Genomic DNA, 16,461 nt, shown 5'->3' with positions numbered 1-16,461 from the left:
TGGGTATGGCCCTGGGGAGGCTGAGCACCTCTCCCTGCACACCCAGGGCTGGGGATGGAACAGACTGCAAAGGTTCCAGGAGGGTCCTTCCACCTGGTCCAAAGTGGCTCCCAACCCTGGGCTCCGAAGCTGCCTGGGGCACTGACTCACAGAGGCCCTGGACACCCCACAGCCAAAGCCACCCTCCGCTGCGCCCGACTCCAATGGAAAATGGTGGAAAACGTTCTCACATTAAAAAGATACCACACTGTTGTGAGCAGAGGCTGAATAAAAATGCATTCGAAGCTACCACCCTCCCCTCCCAGGACTGGCTCCCAAGGCACTTTGGGAGCATTATGGAGTGGGCCAGTGAGGAGTGGGCCATCCCCACGCTGCCCACGGTCCCAGGCATCTGCAACCCTGACAACAGCAAGAGCGGTTCTGCAGGAAGTGGCAGATCCTGCAGACGGGGGTGTCGTTTCCCTGGGCGACTTTGGATCGCAGTATCTGCCAGCTGGATTTTCAAAAGCCATCAGATAGGGACTCAAAAGGAAGCTGAGGAGCTGAAGGTCAAATGTGCAGTCTGGTGGGTTTTGCTTGCAAAGGCCAGGTACTCCCGTCAGCCTCGCTCCAGGTGCCCTATTGATTCCAGGAGCCGCTGGAAGCAGCCACACGCAATCAGATCTGGCCACTCCCCAGCTCCAGTCACACACAATCAACCCCGCCCCTACTGCCCTGTTACAACTGAGTCTTCTCTCCCAGGGGCTCAGGCTGGGGAGACTCAGACAGGGTTACCCCAGGGCAGAGGAACAAAGAGGCCTGCTGGGGGTGGCCCTGGCAGGGAGCCAGGACTGCAGGCACAAGGGTCCACCTCTCAGCTATGGGGCCAGAAGACCCCTTGGGACCAAGGCTCCCTGATCTGGCCTGCCCAGCATGCACACAGCCTTTTCCAACAGGGGAGACCCCTGCTGGAAACCCCTAAACAGAAACACCCAGTGAGGCCCTGCTTAGGCCCTGATCAGACCTTCCCTGAAGTTGTTCCTCCTTCTCAGTCCACGTCTCACAGAAGAGGCATCCTCCCCAGCTGCTTCTCTGAGCAGTGGGACATGTCAGCAGGCTCTGGGCCAGCAGCGAGGGCCATGAGGAGGCTGAGAGGGCAGCCAGCTCAAAACTGCAGGTGTCACCCAGAGCCGAGAGTCACCTGGCACAGGGGCCCTAGCCAGTCCTGAGATGTGCCACTTGCAAGAAGGGCTGAGGCCACAACTCTGCTCTGGGTGGCGAGAGGATGCTGGGAGAATGCTCCTGTGGAAAGCAGACCTAAACTCTTCGTCACTGCTGTCCCAGTTACAAGGGCTGGGGAACAAACAATTCCAACATTTAATGGAGTGCAAAACCACCAATCATGTTCATGGACTCTGAAGGCTGAAAATTCAGACTGAGCCCAGAGAGGACAGAGAAGCTCTGCTCCATGACACCTAGGACCTCAGCAGGTGGAAGGCTGGGGCTCAGAACCACCTGGGGCTCATGCACGCTGGCGGCTGCTGCTGGCGGCTGGGGTCCCCCTGTTGCGGGGAGTTGTGCTTCCTCATGGTGTGGTGGCTGGGTTCCCAGGGCGAGCACCCCACAAGAGAGAACCAGGTGGAAGCCACAGTGCACTTTACAGTCTAGCCTCAGACGTCACACAGCAACACTGCCACATCCGTCATGAAGCCCAGACCTGGGTCAGACAGGAGGGAAATTAGATGTCACCTGCAGACAGCAAGTGGCCGGAAACACTGCTGTGGCTGTTTTGGGACAAGACAACCTGCCTCCTGGAACCATCCCCACCTCACGTCACTGTCACAGATGTAACCGTCCCTGGAGTGGCCAGCACTGTAACTCCAGTCCTGGGGGGTCCTCCCGAGCAGCATCACAGGGAAGGAACTAGAGCCCCAAACATGACCTGACCCACTCGCAAGCCCCATGGCCTCTCAGAAGCCACACTGCGCCAGCAGGCAAGCTCAGCTTCTGACTGCAGCTCCAGCAAGGCCTGGCGACAGGACCCGCACAGGTCACATCACCACGCTGAGCCGTTCCCTCTTTTATAACGGGGCAGTCATAAGGATTCCACTGGGAATGGGATGAGGGTTGACAATAAAGATCGTGACAGGATGAGAAGGCACCGTCAGGCAGGGGCTCCGAGGGGTAGCCTGGCAGGAGCCCCAAAGGCGGCCAGCCTGGGTTGTGTCTACTCCGTGCACTTCTTCCCAGGGGCTGAGCCAGGACACCACCCCCAGGAGAAATAGGCCTCTTTTCTTCTGCTGCCAATTGTGCTCCAGGCTGAGCCCTGCCCAGCAAAGGTCCCAGTCTTGCCTGGCTGGGATCCTGCCAAGTGGCCCAAGAGCAGAATGATCACCAACTTGTAAGCCTGAACCCCTCGCCCTGAGACAGCAGAAGCAGCACACACCAACAAAGACAGAAATGAAGTCTGCACTGAAGGGAGGGGTGGGCAGGGTGGCGCTGGAAGCAGGGGAAGCCCAGCTATGGCCCCGGCCCTCGGCACAGAGCCCAGTCCCTGTGGCAGCCAAGGGCCTTGTCATTCAAACTAGCCACAGCCTCTCCAGCCCACATGGTAATGAGCGTTCTGGGGCACCCGGCAGCAAAGGCTGCAATTTATACATTAGCCCGGAATAATCACTCTCCAGGCGGAGATGACACGCAGCGAGGTGGCCAGTATTTAGCGGGATCCTCTGATTACCTCAAACCTCCCTGGTTAAGCGTCTACCCCGGCACATCTGAGCAGGCGGAACTCCTCTGGGGATGGGGGGCACCTGGAACAGCAAACACCTTGGAGGGTGGAAGGTGCCCAGTAGCCTGAGCCTCTGCTCTGTCTCACAGGTGAGCCAAGAAGGCAGGGCCTGCGCAGTGCCCAGAGGCAGGCAGCAAATAACACGCCCAGCGTATCAGCAACCCGCCTCAGAGAGAGGATCCCGAGACCCAAACCCAACCCACCACCCTCAGGTATGCATAGGGCCAAGCCATGCCTGTCAATGCTATGTAGGAGTGACAGCACCCCAGGGCCAAAGCCTCCCACATCTTTTTCGGGGTGTGGGGAGCTAGAATTTCAGGATTAACAAACTGCACTTCCAAACAAACAAGGCCCCCAGCTGATAGACTCAGATTCGTAAAGTAACACCAGGGATTTTGGTCTCGAGTCCAATTAGAAAAAACAACACAGACACGTGGAGTGGTTTTAAGGAGTGGAGAGTTTAATAGGCAAGAAGAAAGGGAGAAGACAGAAGGAAGAAGCTCTCCCAAGCCAAAAGAGGAGGTCTCCAAGTGCAGTGGACACAAGCCAGGTATACATGCAGGGGCTGGAGGAGGCGATGTCTGATTTGCATAGGGCTCAGGGGATAGGTTTGACCAGGCACGTCATTCAGGCGCCCTCAGAAAAAGCTGGCCCTGCTACCCCAGCCTTTTAATACGCAAATGTAGGGTGCCAAGGATGCTCTACACTCTCTGGGATATGTGGGGGTGGCCATGTTGCCAGGAACTTGTGGGGCAAGGGCAAGAAGGCCTTGAGAATTGCCAAGTTGGGTGGACCCAGGTTCTAAAGACCAGCATTTGAATATCAAAGGTTGCCAGCCTGGCTCTGAGAGGTGGGGCTTTACAAGAAAACCTCCCAAGGACCTCTTTTCCTCTCTATCTGCCTAAAATAATTTCTTTTTTTTTTTTTGAGACGGAGTTTCGCTCTTGTTACCCAGGCTGGAGTGCAATGGCGCAATCTCGGCTCACCGCAACCTCCGCCTCCTGGGTTCAGGTTATTCTCCTGCCTCAGCCTCCTCTGAGTAGCTGGAATTCCAGGCACGTGCCACCATGCCCAGCTAATTTTTTTGTATTTTTAGTAGAGACGGGGTTTCACCATGTCGACCAGGATGGTCTCGATCTCTTGACCTCGTGATCCACCCGCCTCGGCCTCCCAAAGTGCTGGGATTACAGGCTTGAGCCACCGCGCTCGGCCTTAAAATAATTTCTTAATACCTCCCACCACACAGTCATAGCTGCAGCTCTGACATCCCTTCCCAACCAAGGGTACAGGGCTCTGGCTCGAGGCAGGCCGTGACAACCCTGACCTCATCCCCTTCCTCCTGCAGCTCTTCCCTCCTGGCTATCCCCAGGCCCCGCCCAGCCCTGCCCTCCTGCCCTATCTCCCCTCCACCTCCCCTCCCTGCCCCCAACCCGTGGTTGGCAGCTGCAGTGCCCCAGCCAGGTTGCTCCTTACTTTCCCATCCAGGTGGCATGGCTGGCAGGAAGCCTGGGAACAAACAGGGTCGATTTCCCAGTGTCAACGTCGATGATGCCATAGCAGCCTGGCTCAATGACACCAAATGCCCAGTGAAAGAAGGACTCCTATGGTGGGAATAAGAACTCTCGTTAGCCAGTGGAACATGAGGTGCAAGCAGAGACCAGGTGGCTGCATCCCAGCCCTCCAGAGAGCAAGTTCGGGCGATTGGCTCATATAACTGACCCTAGCCCCACACATCCCTTCCCCTCAGCACCCGGCTCCTCAGCTTATCCTCCCATGGTTTGGCAGAGGGCAGCCTGGGAGCTCCTCTACCCTGCTGGGAGCCCTCTCTGATGATGCAGGTTTCAGGCAGGTGCTCGAGCCTGCCTGTGTCCCCACCCCCTAGACCCACGACGGGGCACCCAGCAGCACCGCACGGTCTAGCTCAGCTCTGCCTCTCTGCCACACACAAGCAGGCAAGATGCCCCCCAGATTCTGACGCCCAGGCCGGATATCTGCATGGAAATGGATTCCTCTGTTTAGGACTTCTTACTTCCCTCTCCCACCCCCTGGGCGGCTGATGACTTCAGTGTTTAGCAATGAATGCTGCGCTAAAAGGACGTCATAAAGGTATAAAGTGGAGGAGGATCTCTTCCAAAATTAGCCTTGCATACCATCAGAAAGGGAGCCAACAGCTGAATTTAGGAAATCGGTTTTTAAGCCACAGAATATTTAAACCTGGAGAAGCATCAAGACTAGCCAGAGAAAACTTATTTAGACTTCCACGTCTCTCGCAGCCATTGGATTGCAGGTGTGAAGCTGCAACAATGGGGCAGACAGACAGGACTCTTTGGGCAGGAGGTGCTTTTAGTAAAGAAAAAAACACAGCCCATGGTGGCTCGGCAATGGATCTGAATCCATCTGAGGCATGCTGGGGCAACAGGGTCCAGCTAGGGAAGCCACGCCTTGCCACATCCTCTCCATGCTCGGCCTCCCTTCGCATTCCCATCTCTTCTCTTACCAGGACTCTGCATGGACACGTGCCCTAGGCTCTGCCTGCTCCAGAGAGGTTTTGAAGTCAGGCTCCAGCTCTGGGCATGGCAGCAGGGAGAAAATAGCACCAGATTGAGAGTTGGAAGATGAGGTTCTAATTCCAGTTCCGCCTCTTGGTAAGTCATCTCCCCTCTAAGCCTCAGTTTCCTCATCTGCAAAATGGGTTTAGGGCTAAGATCTGTGAAAGTGGGCCCAGTTCAGAGCCTCACAGTCTTTCTGGGTGGGTGTCCTTGTGTTCCTGTGCCTGGGGACTGAGTTCTGCCAGTGACTCTCAGCCAAAGCCACCACGGCCAGGCTGGCTTCCTGCAGCTGGGCCACCCGCCACCCCCACAGGATTCTACATCTTCAAGAAGCCCCCAGAAAAATTCCCAGGCAAGGAAACGGAGGCTCAAGGAGGGCCACAAGGGGTAGCACTGGCCAAGCTGGGGCCTCCGATTCCTGCTCAGGGGAGCGGCTCCATCCCACCCCCACCTGCAGCCAAGGGTGGCAGGCTCACCTGGCGGAAGAGGACCCCAGTGTCGGTGCAGTAGCGCTGGGTCTCCTCCCCACCCTGCAGGACCACGACAGAGCCGGCCTGCACAGCAGGGTTCTTCCGCAGCCGCTCACACAGGCGCTGCCGGTTCAAGGCAAAGAGCGCCAGCGGCACCTTCAGGGTTTCGTTCCCCAGCCAAAACGAGGGTCTGCAAAGGCAAGAGCACACACCACCACGCAGGCCTCTGTTAGTACCTCCAAGCATGGCCATACCCGGGGTCGGGGTGACCAGAGGGCCAAGCCTGCCATGAAAGCCCAATCAGCATGGGGCAAGCTGCCCAAGCTCTACCTGCATAGGACCCAGAAACAACCCCTCACTGAGCTGCCTGAGAACCGCAGGACCTTGTCTCCCCTCCACCACCCATGCTGTCCTGAGTCCAGCTCCCTGCTCCTCTGCCCCACTACCAACTGCCCAGCAGGCCACAGGACTCCATGCTTCCCGATCTGCAGCAGGTCCCCAGTCCTCACCGCCACTTGGTGCCCATCACCCTGGGAGCCACTCTCTCTGTGGAAACCCTGTCCAACAGCAGCCGGTTCAGGCTCCCCACCAGCTGGGCCCCTGGTCCCTGGCTCAATCTCCCTGCTGGAGCCCAGCTTGGCCCAACCCTGGGGCTTCTTCCCTAACTGGCTCCCTCCCTGAGCTCAGCTGAGCTCACCTAGTCCCTCAGCTCAAAGGACCATCTGCATCTGCAGACTGATGACCTCCAGCTCCAGACTCACAGACCCATATGCCTGCTGGGCCACCCTCAGCAGGCAGAAGATGGCCCTGAACCAAAGCTGCTCCTCCCCACCCCCCCCCCACCGACACAAACCACCTGCACCTGGACAGTCACCCAGGCCATCCCGGTCTCCTGTCTCATCCCACCTCCTGGCCACCAGCAAGGCCTGCACTCTACCATCAAAGCACATCCCCATCTCCAGGGCCACCTCCCCATGTCCTGCCTGGGCAACTGCAGGCAACCCTCAACGTCACTCTTGGCCCCAGCTTCCCCACAGCCTGGTCTGCACCTTCTACCAGAAGGGCCCTTTCAAAATGCCAATCCCAGCACACACTCGCTGCCCAACCCGGAGCCGGCTGGCTTCTCTGAGTGCACACCGCTCTCCAGCCACGAGGGATCCAAGCCCCCACGTCACACTTGGGTTTCCTCTGCTGCAGCATGGGCATCCTCGCTCTTCCCTAAACACCCGGAACACTCCAGGTCTTGCTGCTGCAGTGCCCTGTGGGGAATGCTCTTCCCAAGGGCATCCCATGCCCTTTTACACAGCCTCTGCGAAAATGCCCCTTTCCTACCCACCCCATCCCCCAGCTGTCTTCAAGTCTCTCTAGAGCCCCTGTAACTTTTCACTTATTTGTTTGCTGGGCCTCCAGGTAATGTGTAAGTTCCCTGAGGGCAGGGACAAAACAGGTGTCAGTATCTGCTCTGTTGAATGAATGAATAAATGGATGGTGGTCCTGGCAAGCAGGCTGGAGGCCAGGAGTGGAGAAATAATGGGGACTAGGTGGAGGAAGAGTCAGGCAGAGGAGAGAGCCCCTGCAGGCTCTCCAGCCAGGGGGTGGTGGGCGGGCATGGAGGTCGAAGAGGCAGGGACGTCCCAGAGCCAGTCCCAGAGCAGAGCTCTGCCCGGGGACTGCAGTGAAGCTGCGGATGAAACCTGCCCTCACAGCGCAGCAAGGTGAAATGGCCTGGGGCACCTCCTTCACTCACCTCACATGGGACCCTCAGAGGCCCTGACCCTCCTGCCAGGGTCACATGAGCAGGTGATACCTCCTGCACATCTTGGCTTCAATATGACCTCAGGATGCTCTTCCCTGGCCTCCCTCTTTGAACCTGCAACTCTTCTCCCTGCCCAATCCTACTAATTCCTGGCCTGAGGTTTCCCCACTTGCCCACCAGATACACCCTGCTGCTCTGTGCCCAGAGGCCGACCTACCCAACCTCCTCAGCATGCACCCTGCCTCCTACCTCCAGGTGGGCTGAGCCAACAGCAGGCACAACAGGCTGGGGGCAGGAGGAGAGGGAGGACAATGGACCCACTCCTCTGCTCCCGCCCTGGGGACCCTGGAACTAAATGGTTGGGGGTGCCCCTCCATCCAGGGCCACTGCTCTGATGAGGCTGCCCTGCCCCACAGCACGGCCCTTGCTGGGTTTCTGACCAGGTCCCCTCATCTTCTTTCCAGGGTTTCCTTAACACACACACAGCTCTGCATGTGGTTCCTGCTCTCAGCTCTCCTTAGTGGCCCCCTAGAGTGAACTCCTGGTGTGAGGCCAGGTCCCCGGCCAAGACAACTACTGCCTGGTGCTCCCTGGTGTTCTCTGGCCAGCCCCTTCGGGTGGAAACACAAGGAGATGGAGCTCCAGGTTGCCTTGGTCACTGCCGTGGCCCGCCTGGTGCCCTGCCTGACGCACAGCAAACGCTCAACACATATCTGCTGAATGACACATGGGGTCACACACACAGCTGTGAGATGAGAAGATGCCACATCAGCGGGCAGGAAGCAGCCCTCGAGCCCCAGCCTGCCCAGAGAGGGTGGAGGGTCAGCCGAACATGCTGACATGACTAAAGCCCCCTCCCGCTCCCCCACGTGCCCTTCCTACCCTCCCAGGAGGGTGAGCAGGTAGCTGGGTGGACACCAGCGGCCAGGGCTTCCTCTAGGTCAGGGCTTTTCTGCCACGCTCAGCCGTTCAGATGAAAGGGCAGAGGGAAGTCACTGACAGTTTGTAAACATGACCACATCCCAGCTGGCCATGCCATCGGGAACTGAAAGTGCAGTCGCCAGTGCCTCGTGCTCACGTGCCCCCCACGGACTCCCACACCCTCTCCCTCGCTCAGAAAAGCCTATGGTGAGGGGAGCTCCAGGTGCCTCGTTCACTGCCGTGCTCCTGCCTGGCACCCAGCCAGCTGTGGCACAGGGTAAAACTAGTCTCTGCAGAGTCCCCAACAGCACAGGGACAATGACACCGAGGCCCCACTACGGATGGCCTCAGCCACAGTCATCGAACAGCACGACTGGCCAAAAATGCCCATCCTCAGCCACCAGCCTGCAGAGCCCAGCCCTGCCCGCCTCTCCCACACTCCCCTCTCCCTGCCTGGCCTCTCTCCTTAATCACACCAGGTGCTGGCTCCCCATGCACAACCTGACACCATGCTCCCACCTGTAATGCTTGCAGAAGAACTGGCCCTCCCCCTGTCTAGAACCTCCTGAGAGACTGAAATTTCTCAGGGCACCGGGACTGGGATTCCAAGAGCTGAGCAGAAACCTTGATAAGCCACTTGAGCACTCAGCTGCCACTGAAAGGAAAACCTTCAACCATGCTTACTTCTCCATGGGGCTCTGCCAGAACAGAACCCACCCACCCTGTGCGGGGCTCTGGGCAGGAGAAGGGCTTGCCTGAGCCACCAGACAGGACGACACCCTACAGTCATTAATTATAGGACACCACGGTATCAAGTTTTATAGACAGGCCCTTTGATTTTTCATTGCATAACCCAAACCCCCAGAGAGACTGTCAGGCCCAGAGCCAACACACATCAATTCTTCCTGCAAATTCAGCAAATTCAGCACCAGTAAAACATCTCCAACAGGTTTCCGCTGCAGCTTTTGCTAACTGGCACTGGAATTTAAAAGGAAAAAGCCATATCATCCCCAAGTCCCAGAGTAAATAAGCCATGCTACAGACAGCCAAGGGCACTAGAGCCCCACAGCCTCAGAGACTCACAGAACAGGTCTCTGACTCCTGGAAGCCAGGACCCCCGCTGCCCTGGCAACAGCCAAGACCCAGTAAGCAGCCCCGGACCAAAAACAGAGTGACCAAGACTGAGTCCAGACCCCAAGGAGGTGATGATGCCACTGCCCCTGCAACCCATTCCTGCCTCGAAATCCACACCCCATATCAGTACTGGGCCACCCTTTCAACAGCCACCTACAGGCTCTCACCTAAGGCCTAAGGACCCCTGAGGATTCATCATCAAATTCAGGGGCTCCATCTACTTGGACGGGAAAAAGCTATAACTTTATTTTCTCTAACCTCCAATTCAAATGTACACTTTCTTCAATTATTAACATAAGCAACAAACTACTCAATGTCAGCAGTGCACGTGAATGTGTCACCAACAAAAATCAAAGGTATTTTCATATCACATTATTGCTGTTGCAGTACTCCCAAGTATCACTTCTGCTCCTCATACCTTCAAAAGGAAAATAGTTAGGCCAGGCACAGTGGCTCATGCTTGTAATCCCAGCACTGTCAGAGGCTGGGGCAGGCGGATTACTCAAGCTCAGGAATTCAAGACCAGAATGGGCAACATGGCAAAACCCCATCTCTACCAAAAATAGAAAAATTAGCCAGACATGGTGGCTTGTGCCTGTGGTCCCAGCTACCAGGGAGGCTGAGGCAAGAGGATCGCTTAAGCCCTGGAGGTAGAGACCACAGTGAGCCGAGATTCTGCCACTGCACACCAGCCTGGGGGAGAAGGTGAGACCCTGTCTCAAATTTATGTCACATTTTCATAACTGTATTTCCATAAAATTCTTTTTTTTTGTAATCTTCTGTACTTATTTCATGCATTTAAAAATATTATGCCCGCGGGGCACGGTGGCTCACACCTGTAATCTCAGGCAGATCACCTGAGGTCAGGAGTTCCATACCAGCCTGGCCAACATGGTGAAATGCGACTCTCCTAAAAATACAAAAATTAGCCGGGCATAGTGGCACACACCTTTAATCCCAGCCACTTCGGAGTCTGAGGCAGGAGAATCACTTGAACCCGGGAGGCAGAGGTTGCAGTGAGCCAAGATTATACCACTGCACTCCAGCATGGGTGACAGAGTAAGATTCAGTCTCCCCCCAACCCCCCCCAAAAAAAAAACCATGACGCTGAGAATGGTGTGTAAGCTTCACTGATGCCCATGGGGTCCACTGCACAGACAAGAAAAGATCCCTGCACTAGAATGTGGAGCCACTGGCCAGGCGCAATGGCTCACACTTGTAATCCCAGCACTTAGGGAGGCCGAAGTGGGTGGATCATGAGGTCAGGAGTTCAAGACCAGCCTGGCCAAGATAGTGAAACCCCTTCTCTACTAAAAATACAAAAAATTAGCCAGGCATGGTTAATTACAGGTGAGCACCTGTAATCCCAGGTATTCGGGAGGCTGAAACAGGAGAACCACTTGAATTCAGGAGGCAGAGGCTGCAGTGAGCCGAGATTGCACCATTGCCCTCCGGCCGGGCAACAGTATGAGACACCATCTCAACAAAAAAAAAAAAAAAAAAAAAAAAAAAAAGGTTGTGGAGCTACTTCTAGATAGGGCCACACCACTAAACTCCCCGCTGGAGAGGCCGGCAAAGGACCAGCCACCTCCTACCCTTAGCCTCCAGCGTGGGGCTAGGCACCAGGCAGACGCTCAGGCAGCCCACTGGCTGCCTGACCGTAAGCGCCAGGCTAGAGAGGGTCACCATAACTGGAGAGGACCTCAAGGCAACTGGTCAGCATCCTGCACCCTGCACCTCTCTCTCCTGGGGAGGATCAGGATGCCAAGTATACACAGGAACCAAGAGAGGGATGTGTGGAGTGAGGACGTGGAGGACAGCCAGGGAAGGCACAGGGACACTCAGTGGCCAGCCTGCCTCCCACAGGCCCACCTGTCCCCAGCCCCCAGAGTCAGCCTAAGGCTTCTGCTCCAGGAGTACAAGGTTCACATTAGGGCAGGGTCGGGTTCTTGACCCAGACTGTGAATTCTGAAGACACTATCTCCAGAAGAATGCTGACTCCAGTGTGACCTATATCCCAACAGGTACACGCCCAGGGCGGCTCAACTGTTGCCTCTTTCTGGCTCTGCAACAGTTCCTGGGAGCTACTCAGTTAAAGAATTATAGCTATTTCTTCATCCTACTCCTCAGAATTCTGTCCCCTTTCCCCATCACAACTCCTTCCCTCAATCACTGGGAGTCTCCCATGAAAGCAGGATGGGATACTAGACTAATTTAGAGTAAATCCCCTTTTCATTCATTTCATCAAGCACCAATCACAGGGCAGCCACAGACTGGCTGGGGATACAACAGAACCCCTGGGCTCTAAGGATGCTAGGAGAGGCATGAAGGGAGAGCAGCTCCAAACCCAAATGGGCAGACATGGAAATGTGTCTGGCTAGGGGAGAAAACGGAGATTCTCTGGAGTTCTGAGCACCAAGCCTTTACCGGAGGGTTGGGAAAGGCTTCTGGGAGAGGGAACCATCTAAGCTAGGGCTGCAAATATGTGAACAATCACACAGAGGACAAGAGCATTCCAGGGCCAGCGGATGAGTGTGCAAGGGAAGAAGGGAATGGAAAAAGCCATGTAGGGGTGCAGATGCAGACAGGTCTGGCTGGAGCTGAGAGATTACAAATTATCAGCCCTGTCTGTGGAAAGCTCAAGGAGACAGCAGTGCCATCAAGTACCATGGGATGGTTACCCCTCTCCCTGAGGGGATGGGAGGTGACCTCAGAGCACTCTGTCTCAACCTGAAGCCTATGTCCAGGCTAGCAAGAGAAAGTAGGTTCAACCCTGAAGCAGTCCCAGAGCAGCATCTTGAGTTTCAAGTTAAATCTGAGATGCTAGCTTAAGAGCTTCCCCTACTCCCCAAATCATATGGTGCACACCCCAGTTACCTGGAACTCTCATAGACCCCCTCTGTCCCAGACTCTGGTAGGATTCTACAGACAACCAAATCCAACTCCCAGGGAGCCCATGGCCATGGCTGTGACTTGCTGGCATGATGCCTCGTTATGCCTGACTCTGTGATCTGTCCTGTGAGTGCAGCTGGGAGCTGAGCTTTGCGGAAAACACACTTAATCCTTCTACTCTTAAGGAAGCCACTAGGGTCAACCTCAGGCTCAAAGTACTCACGGGAAAGCCCCATACCAGACTGGGACAGCTCTTTCCAAGGAGACTGGCAGGCTCTGGAAGCTCCCACACCCTCTCAATAGCACACCTCTCTAAGACCTGCCGCTCTGTTTTGTCTCCCTCACCCACCCTATGTGGTGGCCCAAAGAATCAGTTCTGCTAGAAAAGCTCTCATTCTGGGGCCAGGTGTGGTGGTTCATACCTGTAATCCCAGCACTTTGGGAGGCCGAGGAGGGCCGATCACCGGAGATCAGGAGTTCGAGACCAGCCTGACCAACATGGTGAAACCCCATCTCTACTAAAAATATAAAAAATTAGCCAGGCATGGTGGCACAGGACTGTAATTCCAGCTACTCAGGAGGCTGAGGCAGAAGAATCGCTTGAACCTGGGAGATGGAGGTTGCAGTAAGCCGAGATCATGCCATTGCACTCCAGCCTAGGCAACAAGAGCAAAACTGTCTCCAAAAAAAAAAAAATTAAATAAATAAAAAACAGAAAAGCTCTCAATCTATGATCCAATCAGTTCCAGACTTGCTCCGGGAGAGACTTGGTTCCTTCTGCTTGGGAAAGCAGCAGGTCTCAGGCCAGCTTGGAGCCCTGAATCCAAATGCAACCCCTGGCACTCCCTGTGAGCACCTAGCCAGCCTAAACAGAGAGAAAGCATACCCACTGCTAGACACCAGCCTGTTCACTCTACCCTTTAAAAGGCTCACAGGCTGTGTTCAAGGATCTTTACACCCATCTAAGACTTTGTTCGCTGTTCTCTACCTGAAGGGAGTCTCATCACCAAAGCACTAGCACAAAAGTCATCCAGGGAGTGAAGCCTTCCCACACTTTCCCTGAGCTCAGAGTCAGTGTCCCTCCTTGCAAATGCCAAGACCACAGGCAAGCAGATGGATGACAGTCCCATGGGTCCATCTGCTGCAGTGGCCTGTGAGTACCTAAGGGTAGGCCCAGTGCTATTCCTGGAATATAGCAGGTGCCCACAAAACGTTTGATTTGTATGTTCTAAGCTCCCCCAATCTTGGGGGCCAACTGAGAAACCACTTTCTGTTGCCATTTTCCCCGCATCTTAAAAAGAGAGACGCAGTCAGTCCATTAGTTCCCCCATTCTGACCTCAGTTTCCAACCTGGCATCTGGAATACTGCTCCCTCCTACACCAGCTCCCCCCACCCCACTGCGTCACCAGACCTGCACCTTCTCCCACTGAGAAGGTACTCAATGGAGCCTATTCTTTAAAAAACAGATCCTGCAGCTTGTTTAACAAAACCCTTCCAGTCCCTCAGGGCAAAGTCTGAAGAGGCCACCTGTAACACCGCACCTTCCAGCCCAGGCTTGTACCCCTGTCCCCAGAACACTCTGAACTCTCAACCTTTGTCCCTTATCCTGTGCTCAGATGCTCCCTATCGGGGACATTCCGCCCAACGCTCCTGTGAACCCATCTATCCACCCTTCCTCTCACTAGGACCACTCAGCCTTCTTTCATTCAGCTTAATATGGAGCACCTACTGTGTGCAAGGCACTGGGCTATTGAGAACCAGGAAACCGCCCTGCCCTTGCACTCTAAATGGGGAAAAGACAATGAACAAGTACAAACAATGCTCCATATAGGTAATCAGGTGATGATGAGGGCACAAAAAGTGGGATAGTTAGAGAAGCATTCTCTGAGGAGTGACATTTGGCCCCTGAAAGAAGTGGGGATGTACCCTGCTGGGAAAAGGGAATTCCAAGCCTGAATCAAACACTGCCTCCTCCGGGAAGCGCCCGGGTGCCTGGAGTCCTCGCAACGCCGCCCTCCCACCAGGGGTCTTGGCAGCGAACATGCGTGTCGAACCCGAGCCCCCACCGCGGCCGCACAGCGGGGCCACCAGACGCGCGCAGGTGGGCCTGAGCCAGCCGGGAGGGTGGAGACGAGCTGCGGCCCCTGCGCCGACCCTGACTCGGAGCGTGCAGCTCGCGGTCCGCGCTCGGACGCCGGGCCCACGGGAAGAGGCGCCTGCCGGCGGCACTCAACCAACCCTGCTGGGGCTCTCACCCGTGGTCCGGCCGGGAGACCCCTGCCCCTCTCCGCGCCAGCGGGAAAGAGCGAGGGAGGAGCAGCACTCACCCGGCGGCCGCCGCCATGTTCGCCTTGCACCGGCGTCACGTGAAGTGCCGCGTCAGCTGAGCCCCCGCGGGTCTCGCTGCGGGGGGCGGGGGTAAGGGCGGGGCAGGGGCGGGGGCAAGGGCGGGGAAGGGGGCGGGGCACGGAGTCCTTGACCCGCCTCTTCCAGCGCCAAACTCCACGGGACGGGAGACGGCAGGACCCAGGGGGGGCGGGGCCCTGATGGGGCGGGGCTCCGGAGAGGGGCGGGCCCGGGAGCGCGGCCGGGATACAGAGGCGTGCTGCAGGCGAGGTAGGGGCAACGGGTAGCATCTGCCGCCTTTGCGTAGTGGGAGGGAGGTGCCGAAGCAGAGGACATACACCTTGGTTCTGGTTTAGCCCCCAATTTGGCGTCCCAGCCCTCCAGGGAGAAAACTCGTAGTAATAAACAACGTGGGGCCGGGCGCGGTGGCTCACGCCTGCAATCCCAGCACTTTGGGAGGCTGAGACGGTCTGATCACGAGGTCAGGAGTTCGAGACCAGCCTGACCAACATGATGAAACCCCATCTCTACTAAAAATACAAAAACTAGCAGGGCGTGATAGCGCGCGCCGGTAATCCCAGCTACTCAGGAGGCTGAGGAAGGAGAATTCCTTGAACCCAGGAGGTGGAGGTTTCAGTGAGCCAAGATTGGGCCACTGCACTCCAGCCTGGGCAACAAGAGCGAGACTCTGTCTCAAAAAAAAAAGAAAAAAGAAAAAAGAAAAAAAAGAAAATGAAAAAGAACGTGGAAAGAGAGCGCCGAGACCGACCCAGGCTAGGGTGGGGGCATAGGTGCGGATTTTTGCTTCAGAAGGGAAAGGGCCTGAGCAAAGGCCAGGGGGCAACTGGATGAATCCAAACGTTCAGTGTCCAGGAGAGTGTGCATGAGAGAGGTGCAGCCTAAGGGAAGCAAGGGCCAGACCCTGCAGGGCCTCCACTATGGGGCCTGTGATTTGGGCCTGGTAGAATCTTTTGTAGGTTCCCTGGGCTGCAGAATGGAGAAGCTGGAGGAAGGGAAGCCAGGGAGGAGAAGTGGGCCCAGCAGGGAAGGGTTTAGGGAGGAAAGTCTGCCAGAAGCCTTGCTCCTCTGCCCCACTGAGGCCAGAGGGTGCTCACACAGGGGCTAGCTCATGCAGCCATACCCTGAGGAGTGACGTTGCTGCCCCTGTGAACGAAGGGGGCCCAGTCTCAGATGTGTGTGGACAGGTGGTTGGGTGGCCCAGCATAGGCCCGTGGGGCTCCTGACCCCAGCCTGCAGCTGTCACACAGCTGAAGTGGCTTCTGATCAAAGGTCGTGGATTAGAGGATGCTTCTTGTCTCTTTGTCGAGACAAGGATGTGGGTCACCATGGCCAGGCTGGTGGGAGCCAGGGGCTATGACTGGAGAAGCGGCTGCTGTTTGTCCCCACAAAGCAAGGAGGAGAATAGCCCCCTTATATAGGAAGAAGGGAGCCAGCCATAAGCAGGGTGGTGAAGGGCACCTGAAGCCCAGTACCATCCCTGGTGTCCTCATCTGCCAGGAGGGAGCTAATAGGGCCACCTCACAGGGTCCCATACTCAAATCTGCAGGCGCAGCCAGACAAGCCAAAGTTACCAGGAGGAGGGTGGCCCCTCCCACCTCTCAAAC

At 56.3% G+C, this 16,461-nt stretch overlaps 1 protein-coding gene across 1 annotated transcript in view; it reads right to left on the bottom strand.

Moving 5' to 3' along the window:
- Window positions 1-14,899, bottom strand: part of PEPD (peptidase D) — a 130,192-nt gene extending 115,293 nt beyond the window's left edge. The window contains exons 1-3 of the mRNA XM_003937320.4: window positions 14,818-14,899; window positions 5,793-5,976; window positions 4,241-4,368 (exon numbers count right to left, since the gene is read on the bottom strand). Of these exons, the coding sequence (XP_003937369.1) occupies window positions 4,241-4,368; window positions 5,793-5,976; window positions 14,818-14,834 (329 nt within the window). The 5' untranslated portion in view covers window positions 14,835-14,899. The remainder of the gene's footprint in view (window positions 1-4,240; window positions 4,369-5,792; window positions 5,977-14,817) is intronic.
- Window positions 14,900-16,461: the final 1,562 nt, after the last annotated feature.

This window comes from Saimiri boliviensis, chromosome 14, assembly GCF_048565385.1.
Source record: "Saimiri boliviensis isolate mSaiBol1 chromosome 14, mSaiBol1.pri, whole genome shotgun sequence".
Taxonomy (NCBI): domain Eukaryota; kingdom Metazoa; phylum Chordata; class Mammalia; order Primates; family Cebidae; genus Saimiri; species Saimiri boliviensis.
The sequence above is the reverse complement of the archived record's forward strand: the minus strand, read 5'-3'. Positions and strand labels throughout refer to the sequence as shown.